General features: G+C 40.7%; 1 protein-coding gene across 1 annotated transcript in view; it reads right to left on the reverse strand.

The window, feature by feature from the left end:
* Positions 1-17,709, reverse strand: part of LOC138528212 (extracellular calcium-sensing receptor-like) — an 89,662-nt gene that overhangs the window by 39,222 nt on the left and 32,731 nt on the right. The window contains exon 3 of the mRNA XM_069639667.1: positions 16,757-17,599. Within this exon, the coding sequence (XP_069495768.1) occupies positions 16,757-17,599 (843 nt within the window). The remainder of the gene's footprint in view (positions 1-16,756; positions 17,600-17,709) is intronic.

Below are 17,709 nucleotides of genomic sequence, written 5' to 3' on the forward strand. Positions count from 1 at the left end.
ATGTTTCTATACTTGAAAACTTTGTTTGCCAAAAAATTGAAAAAAAAGATTCTTGGCAATATCGAGCTTTATAAGATATAAGAGTGGATTCTCCATGGAGGGACTAGTAAAGTTATATAAAAGTGTCTAATCCCATGCTTGTTTTATGGGTTGGAGATTTTCACTGTTAAAGAGAGACTGGGGATAAAAAAAATTAGAAGGGAACATTTGGTGCAGAGTCTAGTGTCTCCTGAAAAATACCACAGTTGAGGGATTAGAGCTTGAACTTGTCCTGATAGCCCTAAATACTGTTGGGGAGAACTCCCAGGTATGCCAGAGGGATACTGGAAGTTTGCAGACTTGGAGGGCCCAGCATCCCCTCCCTCAGAATACATGGAGGACTCAGTCAATGGCAAGTTCAAACTGCAGGTTTATTACAGACAAATCCAACAGAGATCAGCACAGGAACATAGACGTATTCATGCACATCTCGCTTTTCCTCATCTTGCAGGCCGGTTTTACCCTCAAATGGCGTCAGCACTTCGTCACAACTTGGGCCCTTCTCCAGAAAACCTAGCGTGCCATGTGATTGGGCACTAAGTATTCTATAACCTATACAGAACACTATATATGTTATTCTACTGGCATTCGCATGTCAGGTGGCTGGCCTGTTCCATCACCAAAGTCTGACTTACTACATTATTGCGGAGTGTTGTCCCTACCATTGGTTTTGCCCGTTGCTACCGACACTTAGGGTACTAGCCTGTGATTGTCTAGAGCTGATGTCCGCATGCCTGGGATCCAACATGGTTCTCAGCTCACTGAGTACCCTTTCAAGGTGATGAGAACAATTATGTGTATGTATTGTAAAATGTGTGCACCACCTTTGCTGTATGAGAATATTCTCCTGTCCGAGGCAGCACTTGTTGCATACATACTTGTTGCCGTTCGTGTCTGTATGCCTGAGACCGGCTCTCATTTCCCACTGCTGATCACTGTCCATTGTCTGCTTTGGCCATATCACGTGTTTAGAGACCGCGAATTGGAGCACTGTAGCTCTTGAATTATGAGGATTTATTCATATTTTTCTGCAGCTGGTCCCTTTGTCATCTGTGGATTGGAATGTCATTTGTATCTATTTACCTTGGCTGTGGGTCCCATTGCACACTTCTTGCTCTCTGTCCAGCCTGAATCAGTTCAGCTCGTCTCTTGCTCAGAGGCCTGCTGTAATTTTCCTAATCCTTATAATGCGGTTTCTACATTGTCCATGCTATACTATATATTATACTATATTCTCCATAGGTTAGTCACACTTGGCTCTGTGAGGTCCCACAGGTACTCCTGCAATTCCATAGGGTTATTTGCATTTAAGCATCTGCAAGCTTTGCTCAGGATCTCTTGTGCCTTGCGGTTTCTGCATTGCTGTACTTGGATAATGATAAAAATAATAAAAGTAATGACAGTATGTATATATATCTGTCCTCCAACTATAGAACTGTATGCTTGTGTTCTTCATGTATTCAAGTGTGTGTTGGTGTCCCGAAGTGCAGATGGCACATGTGCTTCATGTCTAACGCTGCTATGTTGTGGTATCTCTAACAACCTCAGCAACATGGCTTCGCAGGGCCAGATTACAGAAACTTTGTGCCAAGGCAAGGGCAAAGTTGCACGGTATTAGCACTAGGGCAAAGTTTGCCCTATTTTTAAAAACAGTGGCACACACTAGAAAAGTACTGCACCATGACAAGGGCAGGCATATTAAAAGCACCAGGGCAAACAATGCCTTAGTACAAAAAGATGCACTTCTACTGCATTTTTGCACCAGGGCAAAGTTTGCCCTAGTGCTAATACGGAATGGTATTAGCACTGGGGCAAACTTTGCCCTGATGCAAAAATGCTTCAAAAATGTATCTTTTTTGCAATAGCACAATTTTTGCCCTGCTGCTTTTAATATGCCAAACTGCCCTTGTCATGGTGCAGTAGTTTTGTAGTGTGTGCCACTGTTTTTAAAAATAGGGCAAACTTTGCCCTAGTGCTAATATCGGGCAACTTTGCACTTGCACTGCTGCAAAGTTTCTGTAATCTAGGTGTTGGTGCTTTATTCCAGGCTGTCCATATAGGTGTCTCTGACCATGGCCTGCGGTTCTTCATCCACACATGGATAGATCTGTACCGCACCTGGCCTGAATGGCCGACTGAGGGGATACCTCTCAATGTATTTGTCATTCATTGGTCCGTTAGGAATTCGTCTGAAATAGAATGGATGTTTATGGTGTTTCCTGGCCTTTCATCTTGTCATGAACTTAGAGGGAGGGTCGGGGTGGTGGCAGGATACCGACTACCTCTTCAATATACAAATCAGAATAAGGATGGGAATTCTGTATGCAGGTATACTATCTAAGATTGATGATAAAGATTCTCAATTTACTGATTTTTATTGTATTCTCAAGTATATATGCATTGAAAGGATGGAAAAGCAATGTTTGCTAGTTTTTTGATGAGATTAGTTTCACGATGCAGGATACAACCCATGGTACTGTACCTGAAAAGAAAATGATTAAATGGGTTATCTCTGGGCTCGAAATGCAAATATAACCAAACTTGCCTAGTTGCAAAAATATGCACTTTATGTAAAACAAGTTCTTTGATAAATTGGCCCTGTACGTATCTCACTAATCATTATTCACCTATGGTCAGAAGGTTGATAATGATGCTCAGACTTGATATGCTCCCTACTTTTTCATGAATTGGTGCTTGGAGTGGTATTCCTATCCCTCAAAGGTTATGCAGGTTCTGTAATATTGATATTGAGACTACGAGACACCTCTTAACTGGGTGTGTGAAACTAGATGAAATATATAATAGAGGATATCTCAAGTTGAAATATGATCTAGATAATTATGTCTCGGATCAATCTTGGGCTCTAATAGTCTAAGATAACTCAACAGTTCTGAATTTTACGGTTAATTATATGTGGATGAAAATACACAATCTGTTGGAAACAAACTAAATAATCACCTTTGCTTATAATATTCTGTTGTGTATACATATTTATATGTATGATGTGAAAATTACTTTTATAGCTTTGATGAAATTCAATCTAAAATGTAAGGTGGATGACATGAGATTATATTGCTACTGTATAGTAAAATGGGTGCTATATTCATTTTTTTTATTATTTATTCATTTAATTTGTTAAACGCCCAAAACCCTCGGGTATCACAGCGTTGTTACAGACATTTTACAGAAAATTCAAACAGTGTTCCAATAACTTCCAGAGAGGCACTGGTACAAAGATACATAGGTAAACATATTGGGCCTGATCACGACCTCAGCGGTAACGCTAACTCTATTAGCGCAGGGGCTATTAGCGCGACCACCATAGCCCCCGGCGCTAATAGCGTGGGATCACGAGTTGGGCGGACTTGGATGTCCCCATTCCCTATTCCCCATTGAGCCCATTGGGGAATGCCCCATTCCCCATTGGGCTCAATGGGGAAAATTTGCGCTCTTACAGCCGGCGGATTTCCCGCCGGCGGTAATAGCGCATATTTTCGGCGGATTTCCCCCCAGCCAAGAGCTGGGGCGAAATCCGCCGAAGCCCTGATTCGGCGGACCCTTAAATCCGGCGGTAATAGCGCTACCGCCGGATTTAAGGGTTACCGCCGAGGTCGTAATCAGGCCCATTGTATGGTAACTTTCACTATATACAAATTCTGGTTCACTATATACCAATTCACTATATACAAGTTCTTAGTGAAAATCTACCCTGGGGAGGCAGCAGCCTAAACCTGTGAGGGTGGATATTAGATTGTATGTAGCTTGATTAGTATTGATTTAATAGCCAGGTTTTTAGTACTTTTTTGAAACACTGGAAGGATTCTTCATTTTTTATGTTCAGTGAAAGCTCATTCCAAAGTTTCAGGGCCATGTCTAGGAAGCTGCTGCCTCCTGCTCTGGAACCTTTGAAGTGCGGGAGAGCAAGGAGGGACTTTTTAGTGGATCTTCCATTGCGTCTATGAGGATTTTAGTGAGGTTTTTAGTGAGGTTTTTAAGAACATTTTATATTTGACCTCTGTTTTATTGTATTGTGTTTTGATGTTATTTCTATTTTGTAATGTGTTCAAAGGTTTAGTTAACCATAACAACACAAATAAAATAAAAAATAAAACGTTGCAATACATTAGCATCAACCAAGACTTTACACAAGAGTGTATTCTAGTACCCGTTAGTTTCAATGCACAGTTTTCTCTTCTTTCCATACGATACTCAATAAAATATGGTGTCCTCCTCAGTTGGGTGTCCTGCATGTGGGTATACCCAGTTGCTGGTGCTACAATAATTTTGATTTTCTCACTCATTGGTTTGCCATTCTCACTGTGAGGCTTCAAAGTACAGTGATTCTAAATGACAAACTATATATGTATTTTACACAGCCACCGGTATCGGCCCTGTAGTTATGGTTTAGTTGCTCAACCCATAGGAAGAGCACTCTTTGGGCGGTTTATATCTTTGCCCCCCCGGTCTAATCTTCACCAAACTTTGCAAAACAACTATATGGCCCTCTCGGAAGATTGGTGCAGTTTCATCAAGAGGGGCAATGTTATAGGGGGGGTCCCAACATTTGTTGAAATCCTTATAGAATAAATGGATAAAAAATGTTGCTCACACCTACAACCCAAACCGCTTTATTGATGTTCATTAAAATGTGTGCCAGGAGCGTCGGCTTGGTCTCAAATGTGTGATTTTGTACATTTGGTGTAAATCCTTCGAGTATTTTTTTTTTAAATGGGCAAAAAGTAGGTACACAAAATGGTAATATCTGGGTCCGGTCCGCAGATTCACTTCCCAATTTGGTCCACAGACAATGGATGTGCGCACTAACTGGATGATGAAAAGCGTGAGGTGCGTCATATTTTACGGAACGGCCGCCATGTTGGATCTGCGGACAACTGCTGATGTCCGCGATACCGCAGTAGGGAAAAAGTCTGGAAAATAAATTTGGGGTTATTTTGTGTTCAAAGGAGGGGCTGTAAAGGGTGGGTTGGTGGAATAAATATAATATGAGGCTGTTTTTATAGGTGAGAAAAGGGTGTGCAGGTGCTGCAACAGTCCGCGGACACCGCAGTAGTCTGCGGACAGCGCTGTGTAGTTTGTAAAACACATTTGAATTTATTTGATGTCTGAGAGAGGGCGTGGAAAGGGTATGAGAGTGGAATAGAGATTATACTGAGCTGCTTCTATAGGTGAAAAAACGGGTTTGCAGATTCTGCTGAGTCAGTGGTCAATTTTAGTGTCCACGGGTTCAGGGCGAGTTTTGTTATTCGAAGGTGTATTGTTCATACTTGTTATATGGTTTAATTATATTGTGCTGGTTGTGGTAAGTGGCCAGATTCGTGGGGGCATGGCCTATGGCCATGCCCATGCCCCCAGGAATCTGGGCACTGGCCACACACACTATAGTAATATGTGTATAGTAATTACAGGTACTGTAGGGGGAGTATACAGTATTTGTAATATGGTCAAATTATATAAGTGAAGTATATATGGTATTTATGATTGCAATATAATTGAGGATGATAGTGCTTATGGAATATATATTTGTTTATGGTTTAATTATTATGTGGTGGTTGTGGCCAGTGCCCAGATTCTTTAGGGATTCTTGGGGCAGTAATCTGGGCACTGCCAACACACACTATAGTAATATGCATATAGCAATTATAGGGACATTAGAGGGAGTATACAGTATTTGTAATATGGTGGAATGATATCATTGAAGTGCATAAGGTATTTATGATTGTAGTTCAATTGAGGTTAGTGTTTATTGAATATATATTTGTTTATACTTGGTATGGTTACTTAGTTGCATACAGTGATGAAGCTGGAGTCTCTGGTTCTTTTTCTGTGAAACAAACTAAGTATAATGTGTTACGCAGGATAGTTCAAAAGCTTTAATAGCATACAATTTTACATATACATTGACTTTTCTTTACCCTCATAAACAGTACATTTTATGTACTATGTTTGGTACAACATTAGTGTGTGGTACACTATTGTTGTATTAACATTAAATACTCATTGGTTCATTGGAAAAAAAACAATAGAGTATTAAAAACAAATATTATGATTATGTGAGTGTAAGTGTGATAGTATGTTTGTTTGAAGTGTGTTGTAATTAAGGGATGGGTAAAGTAGTTAGATATCTGTTGGCGTAATCTAACTATATTCGATGTTAGAAGAAGTTTTGTAGTAAAAAGAACTGCGATGGTGTAGTTGAAGCGTATTGTACTGAAGGGTATTTTTGAAGTAGTTAGATACCTGTTGGTGTATTCTAACTATCTTGACTTTTAAAAGTAGTATTATAGCATTATGGATGTAGTTAGATACCTGTTGGCGTATTTTAACTGTTTATTGTGCTACAGTTTAGTGAGTACAATTGGGTTGAAGGAATATTAAGTAGGCATTAGTTAGATTTGCTGATAACCTATATTTTAAAGTAACAAAGTTGTCGTTACATTCAAACTAACCACTTCTTTTTTGACGTATGCATTATAGTGATAAACACAAAAATGAGTGCTCAAGTCATTTTTATTTCTATTCCTGAGGGATCATGGCTTACCAACAAGACACACAAGAAAAAGATACGCTCTTAGAACTTAGCCCATATTTTCATTAAAAACACATTTTTCAAATGAGTTCTAGTTATAAAACTATTCCATATATTTTATTTTTTCTTTATTGTATATTGGTTTAAATAAACCTTTACAAATTTTCAATTTCAAAACATACAGCGTTAAAATACAGTTATCATTTTACACAAGCATATAAAAGTTATCATTTTATACATAAGAAATAGCAATCATTTCAAACAACAATATCAAATTTCAACATTAAAAAAACTTACAATCGATTCTTCAGTTCATCTCTTTCAATTAAAATGAATAACATTTCCATTTTGACCTATAATTTATATTTTTCCTCAGACCGAAGTTTTAAGCCTAAGTATGGTCATATCCTTTCAAAAACTCTCTTAATGTCACTTTGCAGATGTTTGTCAAAAACGCTATAACCCTTATTTTCAATGTGATATCACGTCCATGAAGCATTTCATACCATATTTGCTCTCTTAAAACACAAGAAGTGTCATGTACAAAATCTGAAAAATAAGCAAGTCTATCTTTGATTAGCATAGGACAACCTAATAGAATATGCGACAATGTTTCTGGGAAATCCTCACTCATACAAAATCTGCATGTCTTCATATTCTCGGGAATCAATTTCCTTATAGCTCCTATTTCGTTAGTATTCATCACATGACGCAATTTCTGTGACGGACATTTTACTAGATATAGTTCCGGTTCCGGGAACCATTTCCATAGCGATAGAACTTGGGCATACAATTTTGAATTCATTATTGAAGAATTGTTCGCCACCCAATCAAACGCTTTAATCATCATTTTAGTTTTGACAGGTCTCTCCAAAAGGCATTTCATTGTAACACCAATATTACTAATAATGTTTTCCACCTCCACTTTCAAGTTTCTCATGTATTTACCCGTATTATTACTACATATTTGATACAATGAATCATGCTTGGTGAGTAAACACTTTATATATAACATTGCCTTTTTGCAATCCATACTGCATTTTAAGGAGTTGAGATCAAACTCATATCTTATGTACACTTTGGCAAAAAGAATAGTAGCTTTATCCAGATTTTCGATTCAATGGTTTTTAGCTGCAATGCTTCTTTCTCAGGATAGAATTCTAAGCCATATGCTAATCTTGGAATCACCTTCATCAAGTAAAAGTCCCTACATGCACCCATTGAAAATTTCCATATTGGCTTTCGATGACTCTCATTTGTTTTGCAGCATCATTAGCTTTAAGTTCCAGACATTTTTTCACAAAACTATAAGACATATTGCTTGCAAAAGAGTAGCCTAGATACTTAAATGCTTTCTGTAGTCGAATTGGTGTACCTTCTACAAACCATACAGGATTTACACATTTCTTGTTGCTATCTCCCAGATTGATCACAACTGTTTTCTGAGGATTAATTTTCAATTTCAACTCTCTAAAAAAACTAGCAAAAGCGTCAATAAGCCTTTGTAGGCCAATTTTGGTTTTGTCAAAGAGCACGAAATCGTCCGCGTATGCCACCCACTTAATTGCAAATCCTCCTACCTTAGGAGATAGCAAACCTGAGGAATCCAATCTGTCATTTGCTCCTGATACATACAGATTAAATAATATTGCTGCCAAGGCACAACCTTGTTTCAAGCCATTCCTAGAAAAAATGTCCTTAGAAATCAGGCCTTCATTATTGAGTCAAACCTTTAAAACTGTGTTTGAATACAGATGAACAAGCATAGCGAGCAACCCTCCCTCTATATGTAATGTAGCGAGTCTCTGCATTAAAATCGGCCTGTCCACCATGTCAAATGCTGACGAGAGATCCATTGACGCAGCATATATAGGTGCATTCCCCATTTTAGATGTTTGATTCTGCAGAATAGTAACTAATAGACTTGGGCATCAGTACCCAAACCTTTCCAAAATCCGATCTGACGAACATCAAGAATATCTTTATCCTCCATCCATTTTAACAAATTTTCTAGGATTATGGCGGAGAATATCTTCGTCTCAATATTTATCAAGGAAATAGGTCTATAATTAGTGGGACTCTGTTGATTGCCTTTTTTTACATATCAGTATTACATATGAAACTTTCCAAGAGACTGGCATGTTTTGTGTCTCGATTACATCTTTAAAAATCATATGTAATATTCTTGCCCATAAAAGTTTGTTTTCCTTTATCAGAGCCATGGACAATTTATTGGGTCCGGGAGTACTAGAGGCTTTCATTTTTCTTATTATGAATAATATTTTATCCACAGATACATCTAGGGTCCAATTGTAATTCGACTGTCCTAATACAAAGTCGTCATTACTTGAGCGTGCATATAATTTCTCAAAGTATTCGCACCACACCTTCTCACTAATAGGATTAGCATTTAGTTGAATTTGTGCAGTCTCAGTACTATTGATCAGAGCCCAATAATTTCTCGAATTGGATTCCCTCATGGCATTAAGCATTATTTCACCATCCTTCTGTAATAGACTGGCATGATGGTTACTCCTCCAATTCCTGTAAGCTTGTCGCCTTACTCTACACTGCTCCTTAAATTCTTCTACAGACATATTCTGTTTTTTTAGAGTTCGCAGGTCCTTATTCAGCCTGGCTCTTTGCATCTTAGTTTCAAGATCGAAAGTATGTTTATGGCTTTTTTTATGTGAGGCTACTGTCGCTCGTGAATTCTCGAACTTGGCTAACATTGCCCCCAGCAGTTTATCAAATTTGTCAATCAAGTACTTATTCCTTTTCTCCTCTAGAGCGGTATTTTCAAAATCATGCAACATTAGATTGTTAAATTTAGATGTTTTTCCACTATTCCACTTTATTCTAGTGCCCCTAACATTTACAACCGTATGTGCACAATATACATTGCTAAGATTGTTTTGCTTCCTTATGTTCATATTCATAGATAACATGGCATGACCGCTTGCTGGATTATCTTCAACAAGCATGTTCGCCTCATTTCGAATTAGGAGTTCACTTGCAAAAATATAATCAATAGTAGATGAAACACCTCTAGTTTTCCAGGTCGGTTTATCATTAAACAACTGTATCAAGCCCCAGGATTTTGCAAACTTACACCATAAAGCCCCTCTTTGCTGTTTGTTGTCTATTCACATACCTTTGTTACGAGGTCCACTTAATAACCAGACTCTCTCGCTACTAGAAAGCGTACAATCACCTGCCAAAATTGCCAAAATTATTAAACCATCTGGGGTGGAAGCTGTCCACTCCTCTAACAATTTATTTAGATCCAAAAGCAATTTTTCAAGCATACCAACATCATTTTCAGCATCATTCCAATAAATATTGATAATCATCAAATCAATGAAGTCCTTTGCAGTTGCAATTCTGAAGGTAGCAGTAATACAAGATGCATGCAGATGTAACTCATTTACCATTGATATATCTTGGTTATTACGATAAGCAAGCACCAATCCACCCTTAGGACGCCTCTATATATAATTCATCAACATTATTTCTCATACATTAATAATTCATCTTTATAAAACACATTTCATCAATTCCTCTTACACTAACAACATAATGCTAAACATATGTAGATGCAATACCCTGTGGACCTTACTGCAAACACTCACATCATACCTATCATTCCTGCAACACTCCATTCACACTGTGCTTACTAAGAACTTTGCTATGGGGTCGATAAATACACCTCAGATCCAAATTAACTTATTGAAAACACTGATGTACCATTTCTTTTTCAATAGCCCATATTCCATTGTATTTTGTTTATACAAAATAGGCTTTCCTAGTCTATACAAGAGCTGTCATTCATTTAAGCCCCCTTAAGGCCTTAAGGTTTCGAAAAGACTGTCGTTTCGAGTTTCGGCTAGTTGGTCTGCCTCAATTGTATAGAGCAGCCATCTTCAGGACAATATAAATTTGGTCTGCCGTAGTACATCCAATCATGCTTGTTTAACAGATGGTGAGATTAATGTTCTTAGATTTCTAAAAGGCCCACAGGTGGGTCAGTGGGTGTATGCTCATTCCCTTCAACATCTTGCTCCTCCTCCAACTTCTACTCTTCCCAAAATCAGCCAGTAAACTCATGCGGTCTGTTCCAAAAGCACGAATGGCAGTGGCAATGATGGGACAAAACCAACCACAGTATAGTGACCTGAAGTGGTTGTGGAACCAGTGCAGTTTAATATGCCTACTTATGTGAATGTTTTTTGTAAATAGATATTTGGCTGTGGGTAAAGCTAGTGAATGTAGAGTTATGTTTGGTACAGTCTGCATTGTACCTTAGCAACATTATTATGACATATCGGCTATGTGAGTTTATTTCTATGATGGAATGATTGTCTGAATTGCAAAAAGGGCATAATATGCCATGATTTGCATTCTGCAAAAGCTCGTGAAATGGAAATGGATTCACAATTTTGTATGGATGCATACACAAATCATTCATTGGGGATGTGCTCTTGTGAAACATGGTTGCAGAGAGTGCATGTAAGTTTACATATATATGAAATCTACAAAAGTTCATTTGTAGGGATGTTTTTGATGTCCAGTACTTGTAGTAAGTACATGAAGAATTCTTGTGGGTCTTCCTGTGTGTTTATGGTGAATGTTGCCATTCCTGCACACTGGTCCAATTCTTGCCTTATACCTGAGACACTGTAAGTGTTGTCAGGATTATTTGTGGCATTTCTGTGAAGAACGGGCATTTGCAAACACAACTGGTCGAGCTGTTTGTGTAAATGTTGTGAACAATTTGTGGCAATTGGAAGAGAAAATTGATTGTTACATTTGCAATGTACTCCTTTTGTGTTACTGACCAGAGAGTTCTGCCTCTGTATTGTTTGATGGGCCTGTAGATCTTTTTTGAGAAGAGATATTTGTCTGTTTTTCTTTTTATGGACATGCAGTTGAGTTTGTAGTAGACAGTTTTGTTTTTGCATTATTTGATGGAGAAGCAGTTGGTCGTTGTTTCTTTAGCAGTATTGTTATCGGTTCTGTTTGTATTAGTTTTCATTTGAAAGGTTTTATTTCTTGAGGCACAGGGTACATATCTAGATGGGGGTGTACAGTGCATGTAGCCTGTTGTATTCTACGATGCAAGGAATGACAGCGTCGACTTTGTATGAAAGTTAACAAGGAATAGACCATTTAATGTACAGCGAGCTGAAAGTGCTACACACTCATACCTTCTTTAAAGACTGTACTGCCAATGTCAATCAATGCATGATCTAGGTTTAGACCTTGCGGTTTGTGAATAGTGACAGCATATGCAACAGATAGAGAGAATTGTTCTCTGCTTACCTACATGTCTTTGAAAAGACGGAAACGTGCTATTGTGTGGCCAATTTATTTAACTTTGGCAAGTTTGTCAAAGTGAATGTTGACAAACTGAATCTTGTTAACATATGGATATGTTTGAAGGCCAACATCTGTAACAATTGCTCCATTGACTAAACCTTATTCTACGTAATATTTTTTCCAATCCAGCTGTGTTCGAGATACATTTTCTAAGCTAATTATTGTTTGTTTGTTTGTGTATTTTTTTGTAAGGCACTCCTCACCCAAAGGTATCTGGGCACGACAAGATAATGCAATTTTGTATGTACAGTACAAGGTAATTACAGGTAAGATGACAATATACAGTACATGACAGGTTACAGGTAAAGTACAATACGGTGTGACAAACAGTGAGATTGGAACACACAGAAGTTACATTCAGGTGTCGTTAGAGACCAACCTAATGGTCATATTTTTCCTGTAGATTGGGAAAGTTTGGTCTGTTCGGAGGTGCAGGGGTAATGCATTCCAGTATTGGGTGGCTAGGACTGGGAAACTGTTCCCTCCTGCTCTTTTCAGGTTGAATCTGGGCGTTATAATACAGTAAGATTGGGCTGCTCTCGTGGGACGAGATGAAGATTTCCTGATCATTCTTTCTTGGAGGTACTGTAGACATTTATGGGTGATTGAGACTAGTTTGAATAGAATCCTGTCATTGATGGATAGCCATTTGGTATCTCTTCTGACCGCAGAAATGTGTTCTCTCTTAGGACTACTGAGAATAAATCTCAACGCATATTTTTTGTTGTGAAGTTACTGTGTACATAATATTAAGTCTTCGGAATACTGACCCCACTATGTTCTGATGAGGTCACAGTTGTTATGCATTGCTAGCCTCTAGGGTTCTATATTTGTCAGTTGAGCTTATCTGTTTACCAAGGGAGCCTCTGTCAAGCTGAGGGCTTTCGTTATAGATATATATCTTAATAAAATATATACTACGAAGACAATCTCGCCTCCTCATTTGTCTTCACAACAGATTTTTTGTTTGTTGGTGGTCTGTTTGCTAGCTCCTGCATAAAGGGCATTGCAATAGTTGAGTTTCAACAATATTAAGGCTCCCGCTAGGGTGGTGCAGCTCTTAGTGGATAGGTAGGGTTTACAAGCATGGATCAGCTTGCATGTGTACACTGTAGCGGATGATGTGGCATTGACTTGCTTACCCATGTTCAAGGTGGAATCTAGGTAGAAGCCTAATGTTTTCCTCTTTCCTTTTTTCTCCCCTGATGAGGTCGCTAGACAAGTCCGATCTATGACAGCCTTGTCAAAACAGGTTCATCCCTGTTCCTCTAAAACTATCAAGGACCACATTGATACCCTCGCTCCGGCCCTTGCTGACTTCTGTAACCACTCATTTGCCTCGAGATCCTTTCCCTCCCCTCTCAAGCACTCCCTTGTGCATCCTCTCCTCAACAAAACCCACAGCTGTTCGTTCTTGTCCAGCCAACTATCGCCCAATTTCCATTACTGTCTTCTTGGGCAAACACCTTGAAAAGCTGGCCATCTCTCAGCTAAACCATCATTCTGATTCTGTTGGCTGTCACCATGACCATCAGTCTGGCTTCAGATCTGGAAGAAGCACAGAAACTTCTCTCCTGAACATCCGTGAAGATCTGCTTTCCAACCTTGACTCTAGCATTCCCTCTGTCCTCATCCTACTCGGTCTCTAATCTGCCTTCGACACTGTCAACCATCCCATCCTGCTCAACTGTCTCCGTGATAACCTTGGCATCACCGATCAGGCTCTGGCCTGGCTGACCTCTTTCCTCTCTGATTGACCCTCCCAGGTCCAACTTGGGTCCTTCCTATCATCTGTCTTCCTCTCCACCTGTGGTGTTCCCCAGGGGTCTAACCTCTCGCTTTGGATTTTCAACCAATACCTGGCAACTCTTGCCAGCTGTATTGCCATTTTCTGCTCAAACTTCCACTGCTACGCGGACGACACTCAACTCATTTTCAGGCTGCCTTCGGCCATCTCCTCCACCTCTCTCATCACTGATTGCTTAACTGCCATTCAAGATTGGTGTGCCACCAACGATCTTTGTCTGAATGCCAGCAAGACAGAGATCCTCCTCATTGGCACACCATCACCTTCCTTTCCCCTCACTCTGTGGCCGGATTCCCTTGGCCCTCCTTCTATCCCCACCTGCGAGGCCAAGAACCTTGGTGTCACATTTGATTCTGCACTGTCCTTCTCAGCCCACATCGCTGATTTAACAAAAAATTCTAACTTCCTACTGCACCTCCTCAGAGGTACTCTTCCTTTCCTCTCTTTCCCCCAGAAACTCACTCTCTCCCAAACTCTGGTTCTCTCTAGTTTGGACTATTACAACAGCCTCTTTCTTAATCTACCTGCCTCTACTCTCCGCCCTTTGCAACTTATCCAGAACAGGACTGCGAGACTTTTCTTTGGCCTCAAGCCCTGAGATTGTATCTCTCCAGCTCTGAAATTTCTACTTTGGCTCCCAGTGGATGCAAGGATAACATTAAAAAACTACTGCATTATCCACAAGGGTTTCTGGGACTGGGACCAAAATACCTTCAGCTATCCCTCCACAAATACCTCCCATCACGAGCACTCCCCTCCTCTACCTCTAACTTCCTCAGGGTCAGTCGTTTCTCAAAGAAACGAGCTGGGGCTAGATCTCTGTCTTCGGCTGGGGCATCCCTCTGGAACAGCCTCCCTGCCACTCTAAAACTTGAGGAGAATCATCTCTGGTTCCGGAAGCACCACAAGACCTTCCTCTTTGCTTCTGCCTTCAACCCCCTCTCCCCTGCTGATTCTACTCTCTCTCTGCACCATGCACCTGGCCACCCTCTGTCCTCCGGGCCCAGTACCTGCTCATCTTGCCACCCTCCCACACTGCCTCTGGGCCACCCCTTGCATTGGGGTCTGTATCTGTACCCATACAGCCCCCCCTTTTTTCTTCATGCACTTATCAGACCTACCCAGCCTGCTGCCTTAAACCCAGCACTTGCTGGCTGCACTTCCATTGTTTGTTGTCTTTTATTCATTAATTTATTATTGTTTATGCTTTTTCCTCCTGGCTCCGCACTCTCCTTTTGTTCCCCCTTCCATGCAATGCTCCCCCTATGCACTTGCGCGTTCTCAATGTCACTGGGCCTAGTAATATTGTTGTTTTTGTTCTCCCCTGTTCCCCTCCCTTGCCTTGTCGTGCTCTGAAACACTTGTGTATGAGCGCGATACAAATAAAATATCAATATCAATATCAAATGTTTTGCTCTCTTTAGCCTCTTTGATGGTGATGCCATCAATAGTAAATGCAGTGTACTGCGCGTCAAGTTTATTAAGGTGGGCTAGAGTTTATTAAGGTGGGCTAGAGTACCTAAGATTAGGATTTCCGTTTTGTCATCATCCAGGCATAATCTGTGGACCACCATCCATGCCGGAATGACTTGGTATATTTTGTTCACGAAGGCTAGATCTCGGTCGTAGTCGCCTGAGAGATGTAGGAGTATCTGGTTATCATCTGCGTAGTTAGTGTTGATGATCCCCAGATGGTCCAGTTTATCAATTAAGGGCTTAGTGAATATGTTTTACATGATGGGGGACACGCATGAGCCCTGGGGTACACCACATGTGATTGAGGGTGGGTCAGCAGCTGACGACTGAGATAAGACCCTCATGGAACTGTTGTTGAGAAAGGATTGGATCTGAGGCTTCTTGTGAGAAGTTAACCACAGAGGACAAGTGCTTGCAGAGAATGGAGTGGTCTGCCAAATCGAAGCCGGCTGATAGGTCTAGCAGGAGGAGCAGGGCACATTGCTTTTTGTCCTTCAGTGAGTCAATGTGCATTTTCAGATCGATCAGTGTGGTTTCAGTACCATGAAGAGGTCTGAAGCCTGATTGTCTTAGTCCATGATGCTGGATCTGGAAGTATGCCGCCTTATCTAAGGTTTTAAGGAAGAATGGGACTGTGGTAATCGGCCTGTAATTAGTAGGGATGGTTGAGTCTAGTGAGGTTTTCTTTAGCAAGGGTCGGATCCAGGCATCCTTGAGGTTCCTTGGGACTCTGCGCGTACGGAATGGTGCATTTATTAATTTAGTGATGAATGGGGCGAGGTCTCTGGCGGCTTCTTTAATTATTTGGGCCGGGCAGATGTTGCCTTGGAATCTAGAAGGCTTGAGTGATGCTATGATTTTTTCCACCTGTGCAGCGGAGACTTGTGAGAATGCAGGAATGCTGTTAAGGTGTTTAACCACTTCTAAGTCTAAGTCTGGTTTGGGTATATTTAGTCTTTTGGCTGCAATTGTATTTTGGAGGATGGTGATTTTATTTGATAGAGCATTTTGTTTGTCTGTACACCAGGCCTTGCTCTTGATACAAGGATATTCAGGAGCTATAGGGGGTTCCAGTTCCCTGACGATCACAAAGAGTTCCTTGCGGCTGGAACTTGCTTTGTTGATCCTGTCGTTGGATGTTTCTCTCCTAGTTCGTACGATTTCTGCTTTGTATTTGCTCATCAATTCAGGTAAATTGGATTTATTTTCTTTGCACCAACCGCATCTGGGGAAAATCACATGACTCAGAATAAGTTAGCCTGGGCGTGTTCCTGGGGTGTGCAACCTTAATAATACTTCAGCTAATGTGTAGACGGGAAACAGGCATGTTGCACATCGTTCTGTACAATAGACATTCGTTGTGTTGGGATCAAAGTGACTAGCTCATCCCTTGACTTTGCTTGGACAGATACAATGTGAGATGTAAAAAACAAATGACCAGCAACACAGTCCCCTACATTGGCTGGAGAAGCAATGTTAATGGAATGTTCAATGTCTTTGATACTTACCTGCCATGGTCGGATGCCATTTATATCGGCGCACGCTCCGTTGGTGAAAGGTCCTTGTCCAGGATTGCAGGAAATCAGAGCGTTTAAAGCATAGGCCAAGGCATACACAGCTGTGTAGCTATGGTATGTGTAGCTTAGATCATTTAATTCAAAGACAGGCTTGTCTAGGTCATACAAAGTGTGTTCCCTGACACAAGGACGCAGCCTCTCTCCGAGCCCCTCTGGGACCGTCATTTTAGTCTCATTGGACAGGGGCCACCTGCAGTGGAATACCTGCTCCCAGAAGGTTTGAATAAATATATCATGAGGAGATTGGTCAGGGTGAAGGTTGTAGAGAAATTGCTCAAATCCAGGCATGTGGCCTGTGTACGGTACAAGACCCAGAGTTCCATTCAGTATTTTCCAGGACTGGTTTGCGAAGATTCCAGGTGTCATAGCAAAGAGTGCAGAGAATACCCAGACTTTATCTGTCACATTCTGTGCATGTACAGATTCAAAGAAGACCTTGACATGCATCTCGGCGCTATGAACAATGATAACCCTCACTGGATGTCTCATGATCCTGTCGACAGCTTTCTGGACCGTATCCTTTGAGTACCGCAAGTGAACCTTCTCAGTAAAGGCAACGCAGCCACCATGTTCTTCATTCACCCTCCTTATCTCCTGGCCTCCTTGCAAACCCACCTCATCATCTGAAATGATCATGCCTACCCAGGTCCAGCTGAAATGCCTGATGAGCCGTACTAAAGCAATATTCTGGAAGGTATTTCCAGGAACGGTCCGTAGAAATGATGGGAACCGCCGCTTGTCACTGAGCGTAGAGAGGACAGCGGAATGGCTGATCTACAAGAAGCAAAGGGCACAAGGTAAGTCATTTTCAAGCAGAACACACTGCACAAGGAGCCGTCATCCAGAAGAATCAAGGCAGTGAAGCAAACACATCTGTGCGTCTG

This window comes from Ambystoma mexicanum, chromosome 7q, assembly GCF_040938575.1.
Source record: "Ambystoma mexicanum isolate Mex_15411 chromosome 7q, UKY_AmexF1_1, whole genome shotgun sequence".
Classification (NCBI taxonomy): Eukaryota; Metazoa; Chordata; class Amphibia; order Caudata; family Ambystomatidae; genus Ambystoma; species Ambystoma mexicanum.